The following is a 21,614-nucleotide window of genomic DNA, read 5'->3' on the forward strand; positions in this document are numbered from 1 at the left end:
TCCCTCTCTCTCTCTGTTCTTCCCCTGCTCTCACTCTGTTTCTCTTTCTCTCAAAAATAAATAAACATTAAAATTTTTTTTAATGAAATAGAAACTACTGTCAGCAGTTCCTTGCCTTTTATAGTAATTCTTGTATATGTGTAATCCTTAAAAAGTATTTCTGTTTACTGGAGAACTTTACAATAAACAGTTTTGATCCTGAGTACCCACCATCGCTTCTGTTTTGGTGGACAAGGGCCAAATTGGGCATGTCAGGCAGAGTTATGGGAAAAAAAGACCCCAGAGGTCTACCAGAATTTGGGCTGTAATGGTTCTCTGCGTTTTCAAGGTTTATTATTATACTTCATGTATCTCCTCTTTATCGTTAAGAATAGTATTTTGGTTGCTCAGCTTTCTTAATTGGCAGAGTAACAATTATATTCCTGTCATTTTCAGAATTTTGTGAAATTAAATGAGGTAAAATGGATGTGAAAGTGCTTTGGAAAACACAAATGTATATTATACAAAAAGTTGGGCCAAACATCAAGGTGTTTTTTTGATAAGTGAACGGTACATATTAAAGCGCCCCAGAGTGTTTGTAACTAACAGTTTTCTCAAATAATGGAAATCCTGTAAAATATTACAGAGTTTCTTAAAGCTGTATGATCATCTAGTGTTTGTCTTCCTAAACATACTGATTTCTAATTTGAGTCCTGTTGTCACATGGAACAAATGTGCTGAGTGCTTTGGATATGCTTTTCAGTATCATATATGGTACTATTTTAGCATAGGAAGTTTCCACAGTTACTACTAGCTTACTGAAATTCTGTGCTCTGAAATTCCAGTATCAGGTTGGACAGCTTTACTCTGTTGCCGAAGCTAGTAAGAATGAAACTGGCGGTGGAGAAGGAATCGAAGTCTTAAAAAATGAACCTTACGAGAAAGATGGAGAAAAGGGACAGTATACACACAAAATCTATCACCTAAAAAGGTAAGCTGATTGTTCACATTTGATGCTTAGTCATTCTATTGAAAATGATGCCTTAACTATCCAGTTTATTGTTGATCATGTAACCCCTTAACTTCCTGGCAGGTGTGCTGAGGTATTTCTTAAAATTTCACTCCGACAATGCGTTGCATTTTAATTTTTTGAGAGAACCTCCCCATTTATTGGTTATTTTTAAATTATAAAAGTAATGACTGCTTATTAAAAAATTCAGACAACAGAGAAGGTTGTAAAATAAAAACTTAGTCCCCACCTCTTGCCATCACATATCCGTAACCCCAGGGAGAAACACTAGAAGCAGTTTCTCCTTCCCAATCATTTTCTATACATATGCAAATAAGCCTTTAAAAACAAATATACTGAGAGCTTTGTTACTTGTGTTATTTTTTGTTTTCTACGACAAATGGGATCATACTATACGTACACTTCTGCAGTTGCCTTTATCTTTTGTGCAGTGACACATCGTGAACGTCCTTAATGTCTGTGGCATTTTTTTAAGGCTGAGCGAGATTTCCTAGGGTGAACAGAGCATAGTTGACTTACCCATTCTGTAAATGATGAGTCAATATAGGTGCTTTAGGTATTTTCCTTTCTGTGTGTTACATACAAGATTTCTGGGAACGTGGTTGTACATGCCTTCATGCCTTCGGTAACTGTTTCTCTAGGAGAAATGTATAAAAGTGGGATTGCTGCAAGGACATGTTCATTTAAAATTTTGATATTACTGCCAGATTGCCCCCAAAGAATTTGATAGTGTTCATTTTCCATAATTTTCTCTGTTTAGTTTTTTGCCAGTTAGATATACAAAAATAGTTTCTTGTTTCAATTTGCATTTCTTTATTAGCGAAGTTGAGTGTTTGTATCAGTGGACCATTTGAATTTCTTATGTGACTTGACTGTTCAAATCTTTCTTGTTCATAGTTTTTATCTGTTTGGTTGATAGAAGTTGTTTTCTGCATTCTCCTAAGTTTGGCCATCTGATCTCTATTTTTGGCATAAATATTTTAAAACCGAAAAAGCATACCAGTGTTTGTCCAAGGAAGGCAAAAGATCATCAATGGTTTTTAAGAGTCCGTTTTTTCAGTAGTTCCCCCCTAATTTATTAAAGGTAGGAGAGATCTTTGATCTTTTCTTGCCTTTATTCTTTTCATACTGGAATGAATAACACCCATGTTTTTTGTAGAGCTCCTCAAAGTTGTAGATGAGCTATGATGATCAGTATTTTTCCTGTTGTTTCAGTTTAAGACAGCTGCTTGACTTATACTGACACGTGAATATAAAGAAGGTTATGACTTTATCGAATCTTAAATTTTATTTATTTATTTATTTTCTCCTAGAACACAACATTTCTTTGTTTCTGATGCAGGTTTGAACAATGGCAATAATTCTGATCAATCAGTTGTCCATAGAGACTGCCTTATTCATGGTTCCTGTTAATTTATTAGTGCCCTAAGTATACCTAAAAAAACGTGTCAGTTGAGAGAAAAATGTGGCATTCTAGATGTTATGATCTACATAACATTTGTAATATTGAATAGTCTTATTTTTAGAGTATTGTACACTTCCTCATTAATTGAATTTTACCAACATGTAAAACTTTTTTTTATTGTAAACATTTAACTCTCTGGGGATTCTAAAATTAACCAGAATGTTTGATACATAAAACTTTCTGTTGCTGTATGATATCTATATGTGAATAGTCTTGAAACAGATTCAAAATTCCCTTCATTTGAAAACTGAGAGTGGGCAATTGGGGAAATATTTGATATATCATTACATGGAAAAGATTAGTTGCTAGATATGTATGTAAAAATGAATATGCAGTGCATATATTTTTAAAAAACTAATTAGAAAACAGTCTATAAAGAGATTCATTAAAATGTTAAGAATGTTTTTCTCTTGGTGGTGGGATTATGGGTGATTTAAAAAAATTTGTTTTGCTCTTCTATATTGTTTAATTAGGGAAAAAATGATAACTGTTTTGAAACATCTGATTCAGATGACATTCCAGCCATAAATAGGAAATCTTTTGAGTTGAAGAGGGCCATATAAATATGGGTAGTACAAGAGTTGTTAATATTCTGAAGAGCTTATTTGGGGGTGACTTTCAGAACTTCTCTCAGGCTTTTAATAGATTAAATAAAGGAAAACCGACTCTCCGGAGGCCAGCCTCCCAGGGAACTTATGGCTTCTTCATTCCTAGAAAGAGCTAAAATCATTCCACAGTGCCCTTTGGTTTTACCCCGTCACGTATTCATTTACTTCTCACGGCAGTCCTGAAAAATAAGCGATATACGTGTTGTATATCAGAGGACACTGAAGTGCGTGTTTACCCAAAGTCACACAGCTAGTAGATGGCAGAATGGTGACTGAGACCTGGATTTTCTGGATTCTGATCCCATGGCCTTTTGGTCACAAGTAGGCAGTCCCAAGTCCTGGACAACAAGCGCTCAGGACCTCAAGAGCACAGGTGTCCTGTGAGAAGGGAGGAAGGGGGTCTGATTGGATGGTAAGGGCTATCTGATGCCCATAGAAGGCTGATTTTGTCGCACAAACATAGCAGCTGTGGACAGCAGCATGGAGAGGCCTGAAACAGGAAAGGAAAAGGAAAGAGGGTAGCACTAATGGGTCTCGGTCAGCGTGGCAGGTAATAGCCTCTCTGGCAGTGGTGAAGAACCACTGAAAACCTGTCTGGGAATAAAGACAAAACCAGAACCGATTTTGCTGTAGTCCAGGGGAGAGAATGGTCCAGGGCAAGGCAGTCAGATGTCCACACTCAGAGTCAGCAGTGTCATGCCGATGGCACAGTAGCCACAGGATAATTATTTTATGGAAGGGCAAAGAATCATTTAGCAGTAAGTGCCCGGGCCTTCGCTGGGCCATAGGAAAGAAGGCAGTCACGACACAGGGCTGGCGGCATAGCCTGTCAGACTTGTGTATCCTGTGCGGGCATCCTGCAGGTTTAACATGCTGAAGACCTAGAGAGTTTTAGGGTTCCTTCCCTGAGGAAGTTGTGTCCAGTAATCCCTGTTCCCCTTTTTGGCATTTGCTCCATTGGGTAATCTCTAGTGCTATGTGCACTCTCACTTTATAGCATCACTAGAATTGCAAACCTGGCTGGCGAAATTTGTTGCCCAGGGCCACCAACACCTTATTTTATGTTTGAGATACTTGAAATTTGAGGTTTGCTTTACCCAGTGGAATCAACGTCTCTGGATTCCCTGGCCAGTATGCCTTCCCATTTCAGCAAGACACTTCTTGGTAAGATATGTACACTTCATCTTAACCAGAAGATTGAGAAACAGTCTTGGCAAGGTATTAAAAAACCCATAATTTAGTGACCATTGCAGGGGACTTTTCTTTCCTTGAATCTCAAATAATAATCTTTTTACAAGATAATGAGATTCTTTCCATGTCCTTTGAAAACTTACAGTAAATAGTTGCCCATGGTAATTGTAAGCAGAAGATCTAATATTCTTACTAGATCTTCTTACTTACTGTATTCTTACTGTGTGCTGGTCACTGTAAGTATTCTAGGTGGGACTTCATTGATTCCCCGTAGCAGCCTTTTCTAGTGAGGAAAAGAAAGTCCAGAAAAGTGTCAGTAACTGGCCCCTGCGTCACTACTGTTGGTAGCAGAGACAGGCCATGAACCCAGGCAGGCATTGTGATTCCAGAACTTACCCTTTTAACCACTTTGCTCTACTGCTGAGTTCTGTGGGAGGGTTAGAATATTTTCCATTTTCTGAAGTGAACACCAAAGGAGTTGACTGAGAAATTCTTTCAAGACGATGGGTTTCACCATATCCCGTGTTCTTGTAATTCTTTAAAGAAGTCTCAAGCCTTCTTTCAGAATAAAGTTAAGCTTGACAAGGTGTACTTCTCCATGCCTCTCAACCGTTACAACTGTCCAGAGTGCAGACTATTGGATCTAAGTAAGCCCGTCTCTTCATTGTCCTTCAGAAGTGCCATGTTCAGCTGGTTAGATTCTTTTCTTGTGATACGGGCTTGCCCATAACCTCAGTTTCCCACACATAGTCAGCACTGTCCTTTGCAGAGACATCCCTTGACTACTTTTATTCTTCCCATTACTTTTTGTCACATCTACTCATTTTGACACCCGACCATGTGTTTCATGTGTACGTATTTGTCTTGTACCCCATTTACCATAAAAGTTTTGAGTATGTTTCCTTATGATGTTTAATATACACTTAACAGTGGATGGTGGGGAGGGAGAAAAGACTTTATTGGGCAAAGAATTTGAAGCAAGGCAAGGAAGTGTGTTGCAACTTTTGAGATGGTTATTTCAGAGAAAAACTTGCAGCTCTCCTGAGACTTTGTAGGAAGGAACACACTGACCAGTCCTTTTGTTTTTTGTTTTCTCTCCCTTCTTGGGGAAGATCAGCTTTACTCTTTTATTCTTCATAGTAAGCATTATGTCTTCACCATCTCCAGTCAGTCCTGGATGATGCAGAATTCTTAAAGTTGTGCCAACTCCTGAATGATCTTATTCCCCAAAGATTAGAACAGCAGAGGTTTAATTGAACATCATTTTAAAATTTCATGTGGTTCCAGTAAAGACCTCATTTTTGTAGGCAAAAGAGTCATTTGCCAGGAACTAAAGTTATGTTCATGTTTAAAAATGAGAAGTTTAAAGTCACCTGAGAATACAAAGATCGATTATATGAGATGATTCACATCAGAGAGCATCTTTGAATAAGTATGAGATTGAAAAATATCAGGCAAATATAGTAATTCATTCTTGAGTCCAGAATTAGACATCAACACAAAATTTTTTCTTTGTATATAGTTCTAAGTCTTAAATTTTGCACAGCTTGCACTTAAAAAATTTTTTTTTAATGTTTACTTTTGAGAATGAGAGAGAGAGAGAGAGAGTGCACGCGTGATTGGGGGAGGTGTAGAGAGAGAGGGAGACAGGCTCTAAAGCATGTTCCAGGCTCTGAGCTGTCAGCACAGAGGCCAGTGCGGGGCTTGAACCAGTGAACTAACTGTGAGATCATGACTTGAGCTAAAATTGGACGCTTAACTGACTGAGCCACCCAGGCGCCCCTGCACAGTTTTCACACTTCTAAATCAAGAATGATCCTGTTCCAGAAGATTATCAGAAATAACTTCTGTTGTGTATTGTTTCCTCATTGTATGTTAACGTTTCTTATGGCTGTTGTCTTTTGTTATGTGAAAAACACTTCCTTCCCTCTCTCTTTTTGATATTTCTTCAAGACTTTATTATTTAAAAAAATTTTTTTTAATGTTTGTTTATTTCTGAGACAGAGACAGAGCATGAGTGGGGGAAGGGCAGAGAGAGGGAGACACAGAATCCAAAGCAGGCTCCAGGCTCTGAGCTGTCAGCACAGAGCCCAACACGCAGGGCTCGAACTCACAAACCGTGAGATCCTGACCTGAGCCGAAGTTGGTCGCTCAACCGACTGAGCCACCCAGGTGCCCCTATATTTCTTCAAAACTTTAAAGCCTTGTTCTACCTCCTGAAAGTTAGCCAATTTGTGTCTGGTGATTTTACTCCTTCCCACAAATCAGGATTTTAACTCATTTTGTAAATTTTCCCCGTTAAATCTACCCATTTTTTCCATCTCCATCCCCACCACGTTAATGCAAGTTATCATTGTCTGTTTTCTCTTGAACTTTTCCAGTTGCTTCCAGACTGATCTCTTGCTACCCATTCTTTTGGCTCTTATAAATAATGCTGTTGTGAACACTTGGGTACAAGTTTCTGTGTAGCCATATGTTTTTAGGGTGTGTATATACATGCATGCGTGCACTCTCCTACAGTTGAAATTGTTGGGTCATATGTTCACTCCTCACTTTTTGAAAAACTATCAGATTGTTTCCAAAGTCACTGCACCATTTTACATTCCCACCAACAGTGAGTGAAGGTTCCCTTGTCTCCGTATCTTTGATATTTGTTATTTTCAGGTTTTGTTTTGGTAATAGCCATCTTAATGGGTGTGAGATGGTGTTTCAAGGTCTTGATTTGCATATCTCTGCTGATTAATGATGCTGAGCATCTTTTCTGTGCTTACTAGTAATTTGTAGATTTTCTTTGGAGAAATATCTGTTAAAATATTTTACCTGTTTTCTAATTGCCTGTTTTGTTGTAAGTTTCTTTATATATTATAGAAACTAGCTCCATCAGATATATGATGTGCAGGTTTTTCTCCCCCATTCTGTGAGTTTTCTTCCCACTTTCTTGATAGTATCCTTTGAAGCATAAAAAGTTGATAATTTTGAAAAAGCCCAGTTTACTTATTTTTTCTTTTGTTGTTATTTGGTGCCATACTTAAGAAACCATCGTCCAACCCAAGGTCCCAAAGATTTCCCATCTACGTTTTCTAATAAGAATTTTATAGCTTTAGCTCTTATGTGTAGATCTTCAATCCGTTTTGAGTTAATTTTTGCCACTCTTGCGCACTCCAGTTAATTTTCATTTACTAACGTGACTCTACTAAAGTGACAGAGTTTTAAGTTCTGAAAATTTAAATCTGGTTTTGTCATTCTCCTTCTTTAAGCCTTCAGTAGCTTCTCATCATACAAGGAATAAAACCCAATGCTTTTAGTCTATAAAATGGGCCTCAGTGTGATCTGTCTGCCCTCTGCTCACCTCACCATCATCATTTTGTGTCCGTCCCTCTCCTCCTATACTATAGGCTAGCCATGCCAGAGGCCTCAGAGGGACCCAAGTGGGCCACGGCTTTTGCTATTTGATGGGATTCTGGGGCTTGTCTCTTCATGTGCTGGCCCTCCTCACCCTCAGATCACTGTTGTAGTGTCACTTCCTCGGGGAGGCCTTGAGCACCCTTACCCCAATACGTAATTGTCCAGTTCTCTGTTCCTTCACTGCACTTCGGGAGAGGTATTTCACTGCCTTTGGTTATATACTGCTCTGTTTCCTGCTGCTTTCCCTGGAAGGTGAGCTCAGGGTAGGAATTGTTTGTGTACTGTTATTTACATAGCCCCTGATACAATGGACAGTAAATACTTGAGTGAATGAATGAATGAGTGAGGTGCCCAATGTATTTAAGGTATGTTTCAGTTGATTATAAAATGAAAGATTATTTTATTTGTGACAGATTAATCTGGTCTTTAGATTTTTTCATAAGGTTTTTTCTACATTTTGGTGTTTATCCACAGTAGGATGTAGGATGGAAAAATAGAAATGAACAGTTTTGCTCATTTTGTTTATAAGTAGATATAAAACTTTGATGGGAAAAGTGCAGTTTGAAATGATTTGCCAAGGTATTACATATCTCAGGAACAAGAGTGTTTAAAAAAACTATGCTCCTAGATCAGGAGTTCAGTATACATTATAGTCATTTATTACATATCTTTTAAACCACATAAGCCGTTTGTTTTCCCGTACCACTATGACAGAATTGTCTTAACCACTTAATAGGTTCACAGCCATTGTTATAGTGACGTCAGATCTTAGTATTGTCTCCACAGTTGTCTCCACAATTGTCTCTTAGTGTTGTCAACACAATTGATGACACATTTTGGTTGAATTTTTCCCTGAAGTTAGATATCCTTTGTGTGCATTTAGAATTGGGGTGGGGAAAGGGCTATGTATGACAACGTTTTGTGCTCTTGGACATTATTTTTTGCCTTAATTTTTTTTTTTTTAATGTTTATTTTAGAGAGAACACGTGTGTGTGCACGTGCAGGAGGGGCAGAGAGAGAGGGAGACAGAGAATCTGAAGTAGGCTCTGCACTGTCAGCACAAAGCCTGATGTGGGGCTCAAACCCACAAGCCTTGAGATCATGACCTGAGCCGAAGTCAGATGCTCAACTGACTGAGCTACCCAGGCACCTCTATGCCTGACTCTTAAACAGCTGAATCTAGAGGTGTCTATCTTGAGTTAAGCCCTGTCATGAATGTTGGTTTATCACAAGAGAACATTTCGTGATAGTTGGGAAAACAAGAGGAGGAATGTCCTTGTTAATTTGTTTAAGGCCTACCTGCATCTTGGTAATTCAGTAAATATATGTCCCTTTTGTGAGACCCTGAGCTTCCAAAACAAATTACTTGCTAGGTAGGTTGATAAGTGAGGTAGAAAAGCCAATTACATATAAATGGTACGCTTGAACCACCTTGTTAGGAAAATTTTAAAGTTGCCACCAGTGAAGATTTTTCTCCCTTAAAGCAGAATTAAAATTTACTTACCCTGTTTATGTGTTTTCTCTGTTTAGTCCATAATTTTGATTCACTGAGGAAAGATGTTTGTTAGTATTAAATGTAAAAAGCCAGCCAGTTTGAAACAACTGGCTCAAAGGTTTGGTCATTCTTAACCAAGTCAGAACAAAATCTGTTGTTAGAATTGGTATCGTGGAAAAGTATCCTGGAAGTAAGGTAATAGGCATTCGGGAGGAAAATGAAGAAATGTCAAAACTTTCTTGTAGCTTTGGTTCTTGCTGGCCTTTAGTGACTACCGATTTTCTTCTGTTTGGGTCAGCAAGTTTTAGAACTTTGGATGAATGTTTAAAGTTTTTAGACTTTTGGGCACTATAGGGATAAATAGGATAGTTAAAATATGTTTCTGAGAAAGTTGACCAAATGAATCCGTGATAGATCTTTTTGTCATACTCAGATGGGTAGGTAATCTGGTAGCTGTGTTTAGAAAATCACCCATGTGTGTTACATTATACCCCGAATGGACCTCTCCCACAGTTGAAGGGATTTTGGTTCCAGTTCTTCAGCAATGAAAGAAGTAATATGGACTTGTTGACTTTTAAGGTGAAAGTATTTTCGGTTTCTTAGCTTTATTTTTATGAAGTCATGCCCCTTTACATGAGTCTTCCCAAGATTTGGAAAGAATGAGTGCTCAGAGAATTAGTTCCTCCTTATTACTATCTTTTCGGGATGTAAAGGCACAGGTAAATCTCTTTATGCCTTTGGAATCTTGCTCTGATGTTGTATGTAATGGTGCTTCAGCTTTTCTTTTCCAGTGGTTTAATGTGCCACAGGAGGGGAAGCTCCAAGTCATATGCACATTCTTATGTACTGAGGAGACAGTGGAAGGGGTGTCCACCTCTTCTGTCACTGCATGGCTCTCTGGCTGGTGGGGTTCCTTTCGTTTACCTTGCTTAGCTTCCAAAATTCAACAGGTGTGTGTGGGGGGGGTCCTCTGGTCAACTGCTGATTCTTAGGAGACAGAAGTCCTCTCTGGGGCCCAAGTTTCCCTAGTTTGTTCTTTCTCTTACTTTAGGAAATCAAGTTGTGTTTGAAAGTTCTCAGAGAAGCAACTTGGATGCAGAAGAGAGTGTATAGGACTTCAAGTTGGAGGATATAGTTTTGACCTGCAATTAGCCACTTAAATGCTGGTTATATGAAATAATAAATTAACGTGTACCTCACAGCGCTATTAGATATAAGAGAAGAAAGGCACGTTGAAAGTACTCAGCTCCAGGTCAACTGATAATTAAAAAGCAGTACGTCCTGTTAATTGGGCTCTCACTGTACTATGCAATGTGCTGAACACATTACAGGTGTTATCTGATTGGATCCTCCCAATAACCCTGCAAAGTTAGGTAATAGGGACTCTGTTCAACTCATGAGCAAGTTCAGAGAGCCAAGCAATGTGTCCAGTGTCCCACGGCTTCTAAGTGGTGATGTTGGGATTTAAATCCGATCTGGATAAAAAGCCTATGCCCATAAAACTGCCTTCTTTACAGTAGGCTTGAGCCATTAAGAGTGGTCATTTCAAGGGTGTCTGGATGGCTCAGTCTTGGTTAAGTGTCTGGACTCTTGATTTCAGCTCAGGTCATGATCTCATGGTTTGTGAGTTCAAGCCCCGCATCAGGCTCTATGCTGACAGTGCAGAGCCTGCTTGGGATTCTCTCTCTCCCTCTCTTTCTGCCCCTCCCCTGCTTGTGCTCCCCCCACCCCCTATCTCTCAAAATAAATAAAAAATAAAAAAGTGGTCGTTTCATGTACATTTCTTTGAGGACTGGAAAGACTGATTTTCCCATTTGTTGGTTAGCCAGTTGTGTTTTTTATTTGTAATGTATCCCTGTGTGTCTTTTGCCCACTTACTGTTGGGATCTTTGCTGACTGTCCTATGAATTGGCACAAACTCCTGTATTATGTACTTAACCTTCTTCCAGCTATACTTGAGGCAGCAAATAACATTCATCTTCCAGACATATAAAATTTTATATTTGATATGCTTTAGATGTTTTTCATTTTGTTTTTGAGAGAGGGAGGGTATGAGCAGGGGAGGGGCAGAGATCAGAAGCAGACTGCACTGACAGCAGCAAGCCCAGTGCGAGGCTCAGACTCACCAACTGTGAGATCATGACCTGAACTGAAGTTGGATGCCTACCTGACTAAGCCATCCAAGTGCCCCTGTACTTGATATGTTTTACTATCACATTTCTACATGGGTCCTTCACATTGTCATTTTTCTTTAGGTTTATTCTGTACAATGTACTTGAAAGCTTTTATTCAGAGACACTCCAATATTCTGGGGGCTGTTTTGTGTTCCACAGTGAGTATGGTCTATCTAAACCACGTAAGAGAACTTCTGTGCTGTATTATATACAGGTTGAATAGCCTCAGTTAACTTGGATTTCATATCAGGGAGTAGAGCAGAAGCCCAACACAAACTTGTTTCTTTTCTCCCCCCTTAAATCCTGCATACAGTTAAATGTTCCTAATCATTTTGTTGTTTTTACATTAATTTTCCACTTAGTTACTTTGGGATTGAAAATAAAACTGTTGATAACAGTCTTGAACATGGATTATGAAACTCAGAACGTAATCACTGTTGACGATGGTACTCCTTGAACTAGCCCTGTGGATGCCAACAAAGAAGGAATGGTAGTACTGAAAATACATTCACTATTTCTCTCCTCACAGCAAAGTTCCTGCATTCGTGAGGATGATTGCTCCAGAGGGCTCCTTGGTATTTCACGAGAAAGCCTGGAACGCATACCCCTACTGTAGAACAAGTAAGCCTGGTCCATGGCAGCCGTTCTACCCCTCCGCCCCACTGCTCAGGGGGAGAGGGACTCCCAGTATCGAGGCCTTTGAGAAGGGTGACACCTGAGAAAGCCCTCTGTGGGGTTCTTGGGGAGTCACGGCAGGTGCTGTGGCAGAGGAGAGATTGCACTGGGTTCCTCTCCTGAGACCTTTGTGAGGGGCATTGATTCATTCCCTGCTGACAGCCACCTGGAGGTCCTTGCTGATGGCACTGGCTCCAGGGGTGAGACCTTAAAGGTCGTCCGCACTCAAAAATGTCTTTCGGTGTAGTTTCAATAGTATTGTACTCATCTTGCCACATAATAGGGGAGGAATATGGCAGACTTCTGAAACGGTTTCCTGTTGTTTGCTAAATTAGCCTTAAAGTGATGTATTGCTTTTGTGACCTTATTCCTTTTACCATTGTTTTAAAATTATATTATTAATTTCATAACCTAAGGTATCCTGTAGTGTCACTCGTGTAGAAACTTTGCAGACATGAACTACTAATTGTTCTGTGTTTTCAGGTAGTTTAATCTGCGTGATATTAAGTAATATGACAGATTGTTTTGACTTTGATTAATATTCTGAAATTTTTCCCCTTTTTATTGCCTACCTGCCCATTATGACTCAGTTGTAACGGTGAGTAAAACTATTTTCGTGTCACATACTCTGCATCTTTAAATTTTGCTTTACATAGTTTATTTTCAGTCATTGCTTACTTTTTAAATTAAAACTGTCCAACGCTGCATGGCTCCTCTGTGCTCTTTCCACCAGCCCACACTCTCCCGCATGTTCCCAGTTAATGGGGTTTTTTTCCAGCCTTGTCTCAAACTCTCCCCGTTGACTTTATTTTGCTTCTGCTACTTCCTTTGAATGCCGTATTTGCTCACCAAACCTCTCAGCTTCTTTAATATTAGCCCTGTATGCTGCATGACAAGTAGAGTTGTTTAAATTATTTAAAAGCATGCAGCATTTGGTTTGCCTGGTGAGTCTATAAAAATAGGCAGCTAGTGATTCTTTGTCACTTGAGGATCAGTCTTAGAGAGTCAAAGCGCAGATGCTTACGCTGGGGAAGGCTCCCGCAGACAGAAGCCCCAAAGAACCGGTGAAAGATCACTGTTATTTTGCTGTTGTGTTTTCTACAGAATGAATATATGAAAGATGATTTCTTCATTAAAATTGAAACATGGCACAAACCAGACTTGGGAACATTAGAAAATGTAAGTTTCAACTCTGGGCTTTCAGTGCAGAAGCCCCTGGAAATGGGAATACCGTAGTCCATTTTGTCACGGACAGACCATTTGTCACCAGGGTGATCTACCTTAGACCTACCTGGACACACCAGGGTGCGTTCGATTGCGATGAGGCAGGCAAGCAGCCAGCGACAGACGGGCTTTCCCTGTCAGTCCCCTTGCTTTGGTGCGAGTGGACTGGTGAGGTTGCCTTTTTTTATCTGGGACAGGGAGAGCAGAGATAAAATTCACAGATCATCCCCAAACCGATTTTAGCCATTAATTTCAGGTTTTTTTCACCTTTTCATCTCTATGTTTGCCAGAGCTACTCTACAAAGCAAACTTGACTGCTTTAATTTTCACCTCTGCTCCACTTGGCTGGGGCTGGGTTGATGTCAGAGAAATGGCCAAAAGGCGAGAGGGAAGAGCAGCTTTCAATATTTTATAAAAATGTTGACAAGCTTCTGGTTTTTACAAGTTGGTGCACATTTATCCCTAAAATACATTTCAAGAAAATCATTATTTAGGACTCAATGTAATCATTAACTTTTGATGAGGCTTGTCAAAGAATTTGGGGAGGCGTCTGGTATAGATTGATGCCCTTGGCCCAGTGGCTGTCCAAAGTGTGGCCTCTGGACCAGGAGCAGCATCTGGGAGCTTGTTAGAAGTGCACCTTCTCAGCCTCCATCCCATACCTATTGAACTAAAATCCCTGGTTGGGGGGTCCAGCGTCCTCTGTGTTGTGCCTGCTCCAGTTTGAGAACTACTGTCCAGCCTTGTGCTGCGCTGTTATAGGAGAGAAAGTTCATGTTATGGTAGATTCTGCTTTTATGTGATTGGTGCCAATTAATAGAACTTTTGAATTATGACTTGTATTTGATTTGAGTTCTTCTTCCTGAAGATCATTTGACATTTCCTGTGGTTTTTTTCATAGTGATTCTAAAATTTCGAGTCTAAATGAGAAGATTTGGTATGCTGCAGTCAGTGTATGAGTTCACGTACCTTTTCCAGCTCTCAAATGGGCGTATCTGTGGCGGTTTTTAAACCGTTCTTAATTGGTTCATAGAGGGAGTTTCAGAAATGATTAATCAACACAAGGAATGGAGGAATTGATGATCCTACTGAAACTGGAAAGCTTTAGGATAATCAGATTCAGGATAGGTTTTAAACCACACAGTGCAGCTTCTTGCAGTCTAATATGTCACCTTATGTTTGTCTAGGACTCAAGGCTTGCAAGAACATTGTTGTGTATCGTTGGGTTGAACATAGGTTCGGTACATTTGGTTATATGGCTCATGTCTAAGGACTACCAGGAAGTAATGGTGATGGGTTTCTGTTAATCGGCAGCATCCTCACACCTCCCCCTTCCCCACACTTATTTTTTAGGGCTACAGGGGGTAAAAGATTTGTAGATCCCTTAAGACTTCAGACAGCTAATTTAGTGAGGTAGGAATTTGGGTTTCTTTTATTCTTCATAATGTGCTCCAAAAGGCTCAGATAAAGATTATATATATAACTGTACTAGTTTTGTCTAGTAAGAATAGTCTACAGTTTGTTGTGTCTCATTTATCTTTGTCATTTTTAGGTACACGGTTTAGATCCGAACACGTGGAAAACTGTTGAAATTGTCCACATAGATATTGCAGATCGAAGTCAAGTTGAACCAGCAGTAAGTACTGCATAGTCCTCCGTGACATTTTAACCTGCTGCCTCTTAAATCTAAAAATGATCTTCACTCTTCCTTTTACGGCCTGCATTTCTACACTGAAATGAGTCTGGAGGTCAGGTGTCGGTCCGAACAACAAAAAGACCAGCGAGTAGGAGAGAAGGTTGTCTTTATTGTGGATTTCACCTTTACACAAATGATCCCTTTGAGAAATGCTGGTATACCTGAGATATATAGAGGTTTGTTTTCATTGGGGGGGAAAGGGACTAACATTATTTTACAAAAGAATTATCCCTTGAACTTCTATAAATAATGCGGGTCCCTTATACTTTTAAAGTGTGGTTAAGAAAGCTTAACAGTTGTACAGCTTCCTAATCTTGATTTTTACTAGATATAAATATTTGTACTTTAGGCTTTTGACTTAATAAAAACACCCCCCGCCCCCAAAGGTGAAGACCTGCATTCTCCCAAAGTAAGACCCTTGTATTACTCTGCTGCAGCTTGTGAAAATTAACTCAGTTCTTATCTTGGAGTGTGCTGGGTGCTGCTTGGTTTTGCAGGGCACAGTTGTGGACTTTTTATATGTTAAGATAACCAGTGACCCTTTTCCTGCTAGTCCAGAGAGCAGAAGCTTTGAAACAAGAGTGGCAGGCATCCCTTCTTTCTGTCACAGGAAAGCCCAGTGTATTCAGTTAGATTTTTATTTCATGGCCTTTCTGTTTCATTTTCAGTGCTTTTTGTCTGAACCTGAGCAGCGTTGTAAGTTGAACAGAAATAACCTCAACAAGTGCCTGGATGGCTCAGTCGGTTAAGTGTCTGACTCTTGGTTTTGGCTCAGGTCGTGATCTCATTGTTGGTGGCATTGAGCCCTGCATCGGGCTCCATGCTGACAGCGTGGAGCCTGCTTGGGATTCTCTCCCTCTCCCTCTGCACTTCCCTGCTCATGCTCTATCAAAATAAATAAGCTTAAAAAACAAACAGACAAACCCCAACACTAAATGTCTGGTTTTGCTGTTGCAACTTAAAAGTAACCCTTCTAAAACAGAGGTCTCCCACCTTTTCTCTGCAATCACTGGGGTCGAGACTGCCAGCAGTGACCTGCTAGACTGGATCCTGTTTTGTTAGGATATCCTCCCTTAATAGAAATGTAAGCACTAATGAGGGACCCTTGTCACAGAACTTCTTAAATTTTAGTTGTGCTATGATTTGAAGTTATTTTCAGTTCTAAGGAGAATTCCACCTTTGAAATGATACAGGATTTTTTTTTTTTTAATCCTCAGAAGTGAATGTATTTTCTGTTTTAAAAACAATATTCAAGTGTCTGTTTTGCCTTTTTTTCCCTCTGTGTCTTTTCCAGCCACGATTCACTGAGTGTGAAAGAATGGTGGTAGGAGGACAGTGTTTGGGAGTGAGCGGTGCGTGAGTCGGTTAGTGGGCGGGGGCAGGCTGACCTACATGCCTGCACCGACAGATCACCAGATCATGCCGAGCAGCCGTACGGGTGCCCCAGGGAAGGCATTCAGGTGGTATTGTTGGTGTTTGGAAAAGTTGTGCTGGCCAGACAAAATGATCGGATCTTGTGGTTCATGGGTTTGCATTCCAGGTTGTTCTCCTGCAGAATACAAGACACCTTTGGTCTTGCTGGCGTCATAAGAGCGGTTCTTTGTTCTTGTTCTCAGGGTAAAATGGGTGCTTAGTGTTTGCAGGCATGAATGCAAGTGGGAAGAGCAGTGAAGGCTGATTGTGCAAGAACCCTGGAGGCCCTTGGTCTCATGCCTTCAACCCCAGGCTAGCCTTCAGCGAGGAGAGAAAAGGAACTGTTGGCCCCGAGGACACATGACAACAGCACTTGAGATAGCTGCTGCGCTAAGGCTGAGCGGGTGCTTCCCTGTGTGGAATGTGTTTAGGATGGATCCGCAGGGAAAGAGCTGGATTGGGCCCAAATGAGAAGAGTCTGTATCGTGAGTCCATGGAGCCGTGACTAAAAACATACATTCTGAAACTAGATTGGCTTCAGATTCAAATTTTGAGGTTCTGCCACCTGCTGGCTATTCAGTCTCGGATGGGTTGCTTTCTCTCTCTCTCTGCCTAATTATCTCACAGCGTTAAATGTGAGCACTTAGAGCACCACCTAGTTTAATAAATGTTCGCCATTATTGTCCACAGTTGTGCAGGAGTTCTGAGACCTGTGTTCAAACCAAGCATTGTTGGGGAGTAAATAAATATGTATGTGTGGTTTTATTACTCAGTGTTCGTAGCTCCTGTTTTCCAAGTTACATTTTAGAGATTAGTGAGATAGAAATTTATTTTAAAGTTTACTGAATTCACAGTACTTTTGGGTTGAAGCACACATAACATTTACCATTTTAACCACTTTAAAATGGACAGTTCGGTGGCATTTTGTACAAGTGTATTCTCACCATCGCCATCACCCAGTTTCAGAACGTCTTCATCACTCCGAAAGGACGCCCTGCACCCATTGACGGTCACTCCCTTCTCTGCCTTCTCCCCAGCCATTGGCTACCACTAATCTGTTTTCTGTTTTCATGGATTTACCTCTGCTGGGTAATTCATAGAAGTGGATTTCATAACAGTACATGACCTTCTGTGTCTGGCTTCTGTTACTTCGGCGTGTTTTCATCCTCGTTGTAGGGTGTGCCATCACTTCATTTCTTTTTATGGCTGATAACAATCCAGTCTGTTTATGTGCTCATCTGTGCATGGACATTGGGTTGTTTCCACCTTGTGGCTCTTGTAACTGGTGCTGCTGTGGACATTGTGTCACAGTAGTTATTTATGTGTTTTGTCAGTTGTGAATACTAAAAATACAGCTGATACCATGTAGGGATGCTCAGACCTTTTGACATCACAAAAGGAACCCTGACATACACGTTTACCACTGTGAAAGGGGAGAACGGAAGTCTGTGCTGGGAGGTGAGGATACTCTGAGCAGTTGTAAACCCAGGGGTGTGTGAAGCCCTGGTGGGCGGGGGGTGAATTGTGGGGCTGGTGCCCATCCCAGCAAGGAGGTAGGGAAGAGACGTAGTGGGGCAGGGGCTCTGGGTCTGCCCTTTTCTTCCACTCATCATCATCTTTCCACACTTCAGGCACAGACATTCACCCTGACACCCTCCCTTCAGCTTCCACCTCATCTATTTGGCCATGAATAGTTAATGTTTGTCCTAGGATTAGCGTCTAATGCAAACATCTGGACCACCTGGCCATCTTTACTTCTTAACCAGATCCACTTTGGTTTTCTGTTTTGATTGGTTCATTTGATTCTGCTCTTTCATGTTCCTTAAAAATTCTGGTCCATGGTGTTGGGAAAAGTACACATTTGCAGTTCTCAAATGACAGCGTTGTCTTAGCAGTCCACAGGTACTGAGTGCCTGCTCTGTGCTGCTGGACTAGCCCTGCAGTAGCTGTCCAGGGTGGCACAGAACCTCCCAGAGGCTTGCAATCTGACTGAGACCAGCCCAGTGCAGTGAAACGGTGAACAAACGGCAGAGCCTTATGCATGGTCCAAAGTGCTGCAGGATTTCAGAGAGAAGAACAGTGTGTGAGGACGAAAATCTGGGAAGACCGAATGGAGGAGGCGTAACATGAGGAAAAGTACGATTTGATGGGTGGAGTAGTCTACTCCCACCCTCGTTACATTTTTCTCTCTTACCCTCATTACTCTGACATTGTAAGTTTGTTTGTTTTTCTCTTTTCCCTAAGTAGAGATTGCACCATGGAGGGAAGCGTCTTTTTTACTCTTAACTGTCGTCTTCCCAGCTCCTTGAACAGTGCCTGAGCTATGTTAGGTAGTCAGTGAATGAAGGCATTGTAGGCAAGTGGAGGTGCAGGTGCGTTATCCGACACTGAGGGGAAAGTTGGAATAGTTTTTAGAGTCGAAGGGGACCTGAGCTACCTCAGCCTCATTGCTTTCAGACCGTGTTTTGTGTAATCCTAAGAATTTCTTGGAGCTCACCAGTTTCTCTGGCTGTCAGGATGGAGTGACTAGAACATGGGGCTGAGGAGTTCCCTCTGTCCCCCTCTCCCAGCATAGTCCTGCCTGTCTGACATTAGTCTTCACCATAAAATGGACTTTGAACACACAGTTCTGCAGCCACAGAAAGTTTGATTTCAGGGCTAACCACCCTGTTTTACAAGTCAGGAAACTGAAGCCCAGGTAAACGAGTCTTTTCCCAAGATCGTTTAGCCATTGTCAGCAGTGGAAATTCTGACTCTCAATCCAGAGTTCTTTCCACCGATTTTCCAGTCTTCCGTTTCAGAGCTAAGGCCCTGCTTCGTCACTCGTCAAGCTGCTGGCTTCGTTTCCCCACTGTTTGTTCTGTTCTGCCTTCCGGTACTCCTTCCTCTCTGTCTGAGGCCTGTGTGTCCTGAGGGCCAGACAGCATTTCTTCCAGGGAGATTTCATTCACGTTGGAATCCTCTACCCTTCTGCTCTTACTTGTTTCATTGATGTATCTTGGTCTCCATGTTCTCAAACTCATCCCCTTTTCAGAATGAGGACTTCATCAGCATTTGTTGAGTGAACCCGATGAGCTTGAGAATGATGATGAAACTAATCTTTGTGAGTCAAGACATTTTATAAAATCAGTTTGATGTTAACTTGACACCTGGGTTGGCAGGGAGGAAGAAGAAACAGGCACCCACTTACATTGCCCCTGGGTGTGTAAATCGGCACAACCTGTTTTGCGGAATTACAAATGTGCACGCCCCTTGACCCAGCAGAATTCCATTTCTAGGAATTGATCCTACTCAGTATGAAGTGACAAAGGTATAAACGTATGACTGGAAACAGTCTGACGTCTAAATGTTTCTCCCATCAACAGGGACTAAGAACCTTATGGGTCACCTGTATAGTGGAGTTCAGTTTGATCATTAAGAGGGAGTGAGCTCTATTTGTACTGATCAGGAATCCTTCACAAGGTAATGTGGGAGAAAGATAAAAAAGAGTACGTATAGGATGCTTCCATTTGTAAGAGCGTAAAAGGGAGAAAAATAGATCTGTATGCATGTACTTGCTCATGTATGAGACAGTCGGGAAGAAAGTGAAAGGCGGTAGTGATTCCTTAATGAACGGTGGTGAGGGAGCCAGATGGCTGGGGAACGGGGTGGAAGAGTCGAGGTCTGTCGGACGTGTGTGCAGCGAACTGTTGGGGGACGTCTTCTTGCTTAGTGTATCGGTTTTCTGTTGCTGCACGACGCCTCACAAATTTGGTGGCCAGGGAAGGCAACCTCATCGAAGGAGTGCCAGCCCTGTGCCGCACATATGTAGTCTGCTGGTGAGAAGCATGTCGTGGGTTCCACCAGTGCTCGGGGGAGGAGCTTGTACAGGAGTGTGACTCGTTGTGGGAGTCCCCTTGGGACACGGCTGCCATGCCATCGGTCAATTTTTAGTACCTAAACCTCGCTCTTCAAGGATTAAAGTGAACACTAGAATCGAGAGTTTAGTAACTATGGACCAACAATGTGGATTTTTAGTAGGGAGACCTTGTGAGGGTGTGGTGATCTCTCAAGAGTTCAGGCTGTGGCACCTTAACCCCTGGAGGTTTTGGTCTCAGTCTGACTGAATCCATGATTTTCATCTGGTTGGTAATGAACTCTGGTTTTTCTTGAATGAGCTAGTTTTTCTAAAAACTTGAATGACTGAATTTCTTTCCTGCCTATTAACATGCTTTAAAAGAAATAAAAGCAGTTAATTAGTAATTTTGAGAGGATTAATAGCCAGGTCTCCTCTCCAATCAGGAGTAATGTGAAATAGTTGGGAGTTCAGGAAACCCAAGAATTTGGGGGGTGCCTGGGTGGCTCAGTCGGTTAAGCGTTTGACTGGATTTCTGCTCAGGTCATGATCTCAGCTTGTGGGATTGAGCTCCATGTTAGGCTCTGTGCTGCTGGTGTGGAGCCTGCTTAGGATTCTCTCTCTTCTCTCTGCCCCTCCTCACTCACGCATGCATGCTTCTGCAGGCTCTCTCAAAAGTAAATAAAATCAGCTTTATTTAAAAAAAAACAAAAAAAAAAAACCCAACCCAAGAATTTGCAAGTGAATCTTGACTGTTAACTCCACCTGGTGGGGGGTTTCTGTCACTGCAGGGGGATTTAACACAATACAGCCCTGGACAGTTTAATTCAGAGTGACTGTTGATTACTTTAAGGATCAACTCTGCTGGGTTGCTGGTGTCAGACAGCTCATATATCACTCTTGTTGTAGACTTTGCTGTTTTTTGCTTGTGCTTATGAACTGTATTTCACTGTACACAGAAAGGATGTGATAAGACCCACAGAGTAACTAAATATTTGAGTGGCTCCTTTGACATAATTTACATATTTGAAGAGTGACATTGTCACAATAACTCTAGGAACAAGAATTTGACCCAAGGTCACAGTAATTTGCATATATATATATATATATACACACACACACACACAGACACACACACATACATATATATAAATATATGGTTTATCCACTTTTTTTTGTTGATTACTTATGGAAAGTCTGTATAGGACTGTTACTATAGTCACCATTCTCTGTAGCTTCCTAGAAGATACATGATTGCCTAATGAAACAAGCTTAGGATTCTGGGATGTCTGCATAAACGTCTCCTCTCCGCCCTCCCCGTTTCCTTTGGCCACTATTCAAAACTGGTTTCCTGTTTTGGGGGAAAGAGGCATTGTAGTGAAGTATTAAGGAGTTCCATCCCTTAAGAACGAAGCTACCTTCTG

The 21,614-nt window shown here is 41.1% G+C and overlaps 1 protein-coding gene across 2 annotated transcripts in view; it reads left to right on the top strand.

The window, feature by feature from the left end:
* Positions 1 to 21,614, top strand: part of PITPNB (phosphatidylinositol transfer protein beta) — a 64,079-nt gene that overhangs the window by 7,040 nt on the left and 35,425 nt on the right. For both annotated transcript variants that reach the window (XM_043558046.1, XM_043558045.1), the window contains exons 3-7: positions 825 to 970; positions 11,877 to 11,968; positions 12,613 to 12,620; positions 13,127 to 13,201; positions 14,799 to 14,882. In XM_043558046.1, the coding sequence (XP_043413981.1) occupies positions 825 to 970; positions 11,877 to 11,968; positions 12,613 to 12,620; positions 13,127 to 13,201; positions 14,799 to 14,882 (405 nt within the window). The remainder of the gene's footprint in view (positions 1 to 824; positions 971 to 11,876; positions 11,969 to 12,612; positions 12,621 to 13,126; positions 13,202 to 14,798; positions 14,883 to 21,614) is intronic.

Source organism: Prionailurus bengalensis, chromosome D3 (assembly GCF_016509475.1).
Source record: "Prionailurus bengalensis isolate Pbe53 chromosome D3, Fcat_Pben_1.1_paternal_pri, whole genome shotgun sequence".
Lineage (NCBI taxonomy): Eukaryota > Metazoa > Chordata > Mammalia > Carnivora > Felidae > Prionailurus > Prionailurus bengalensis.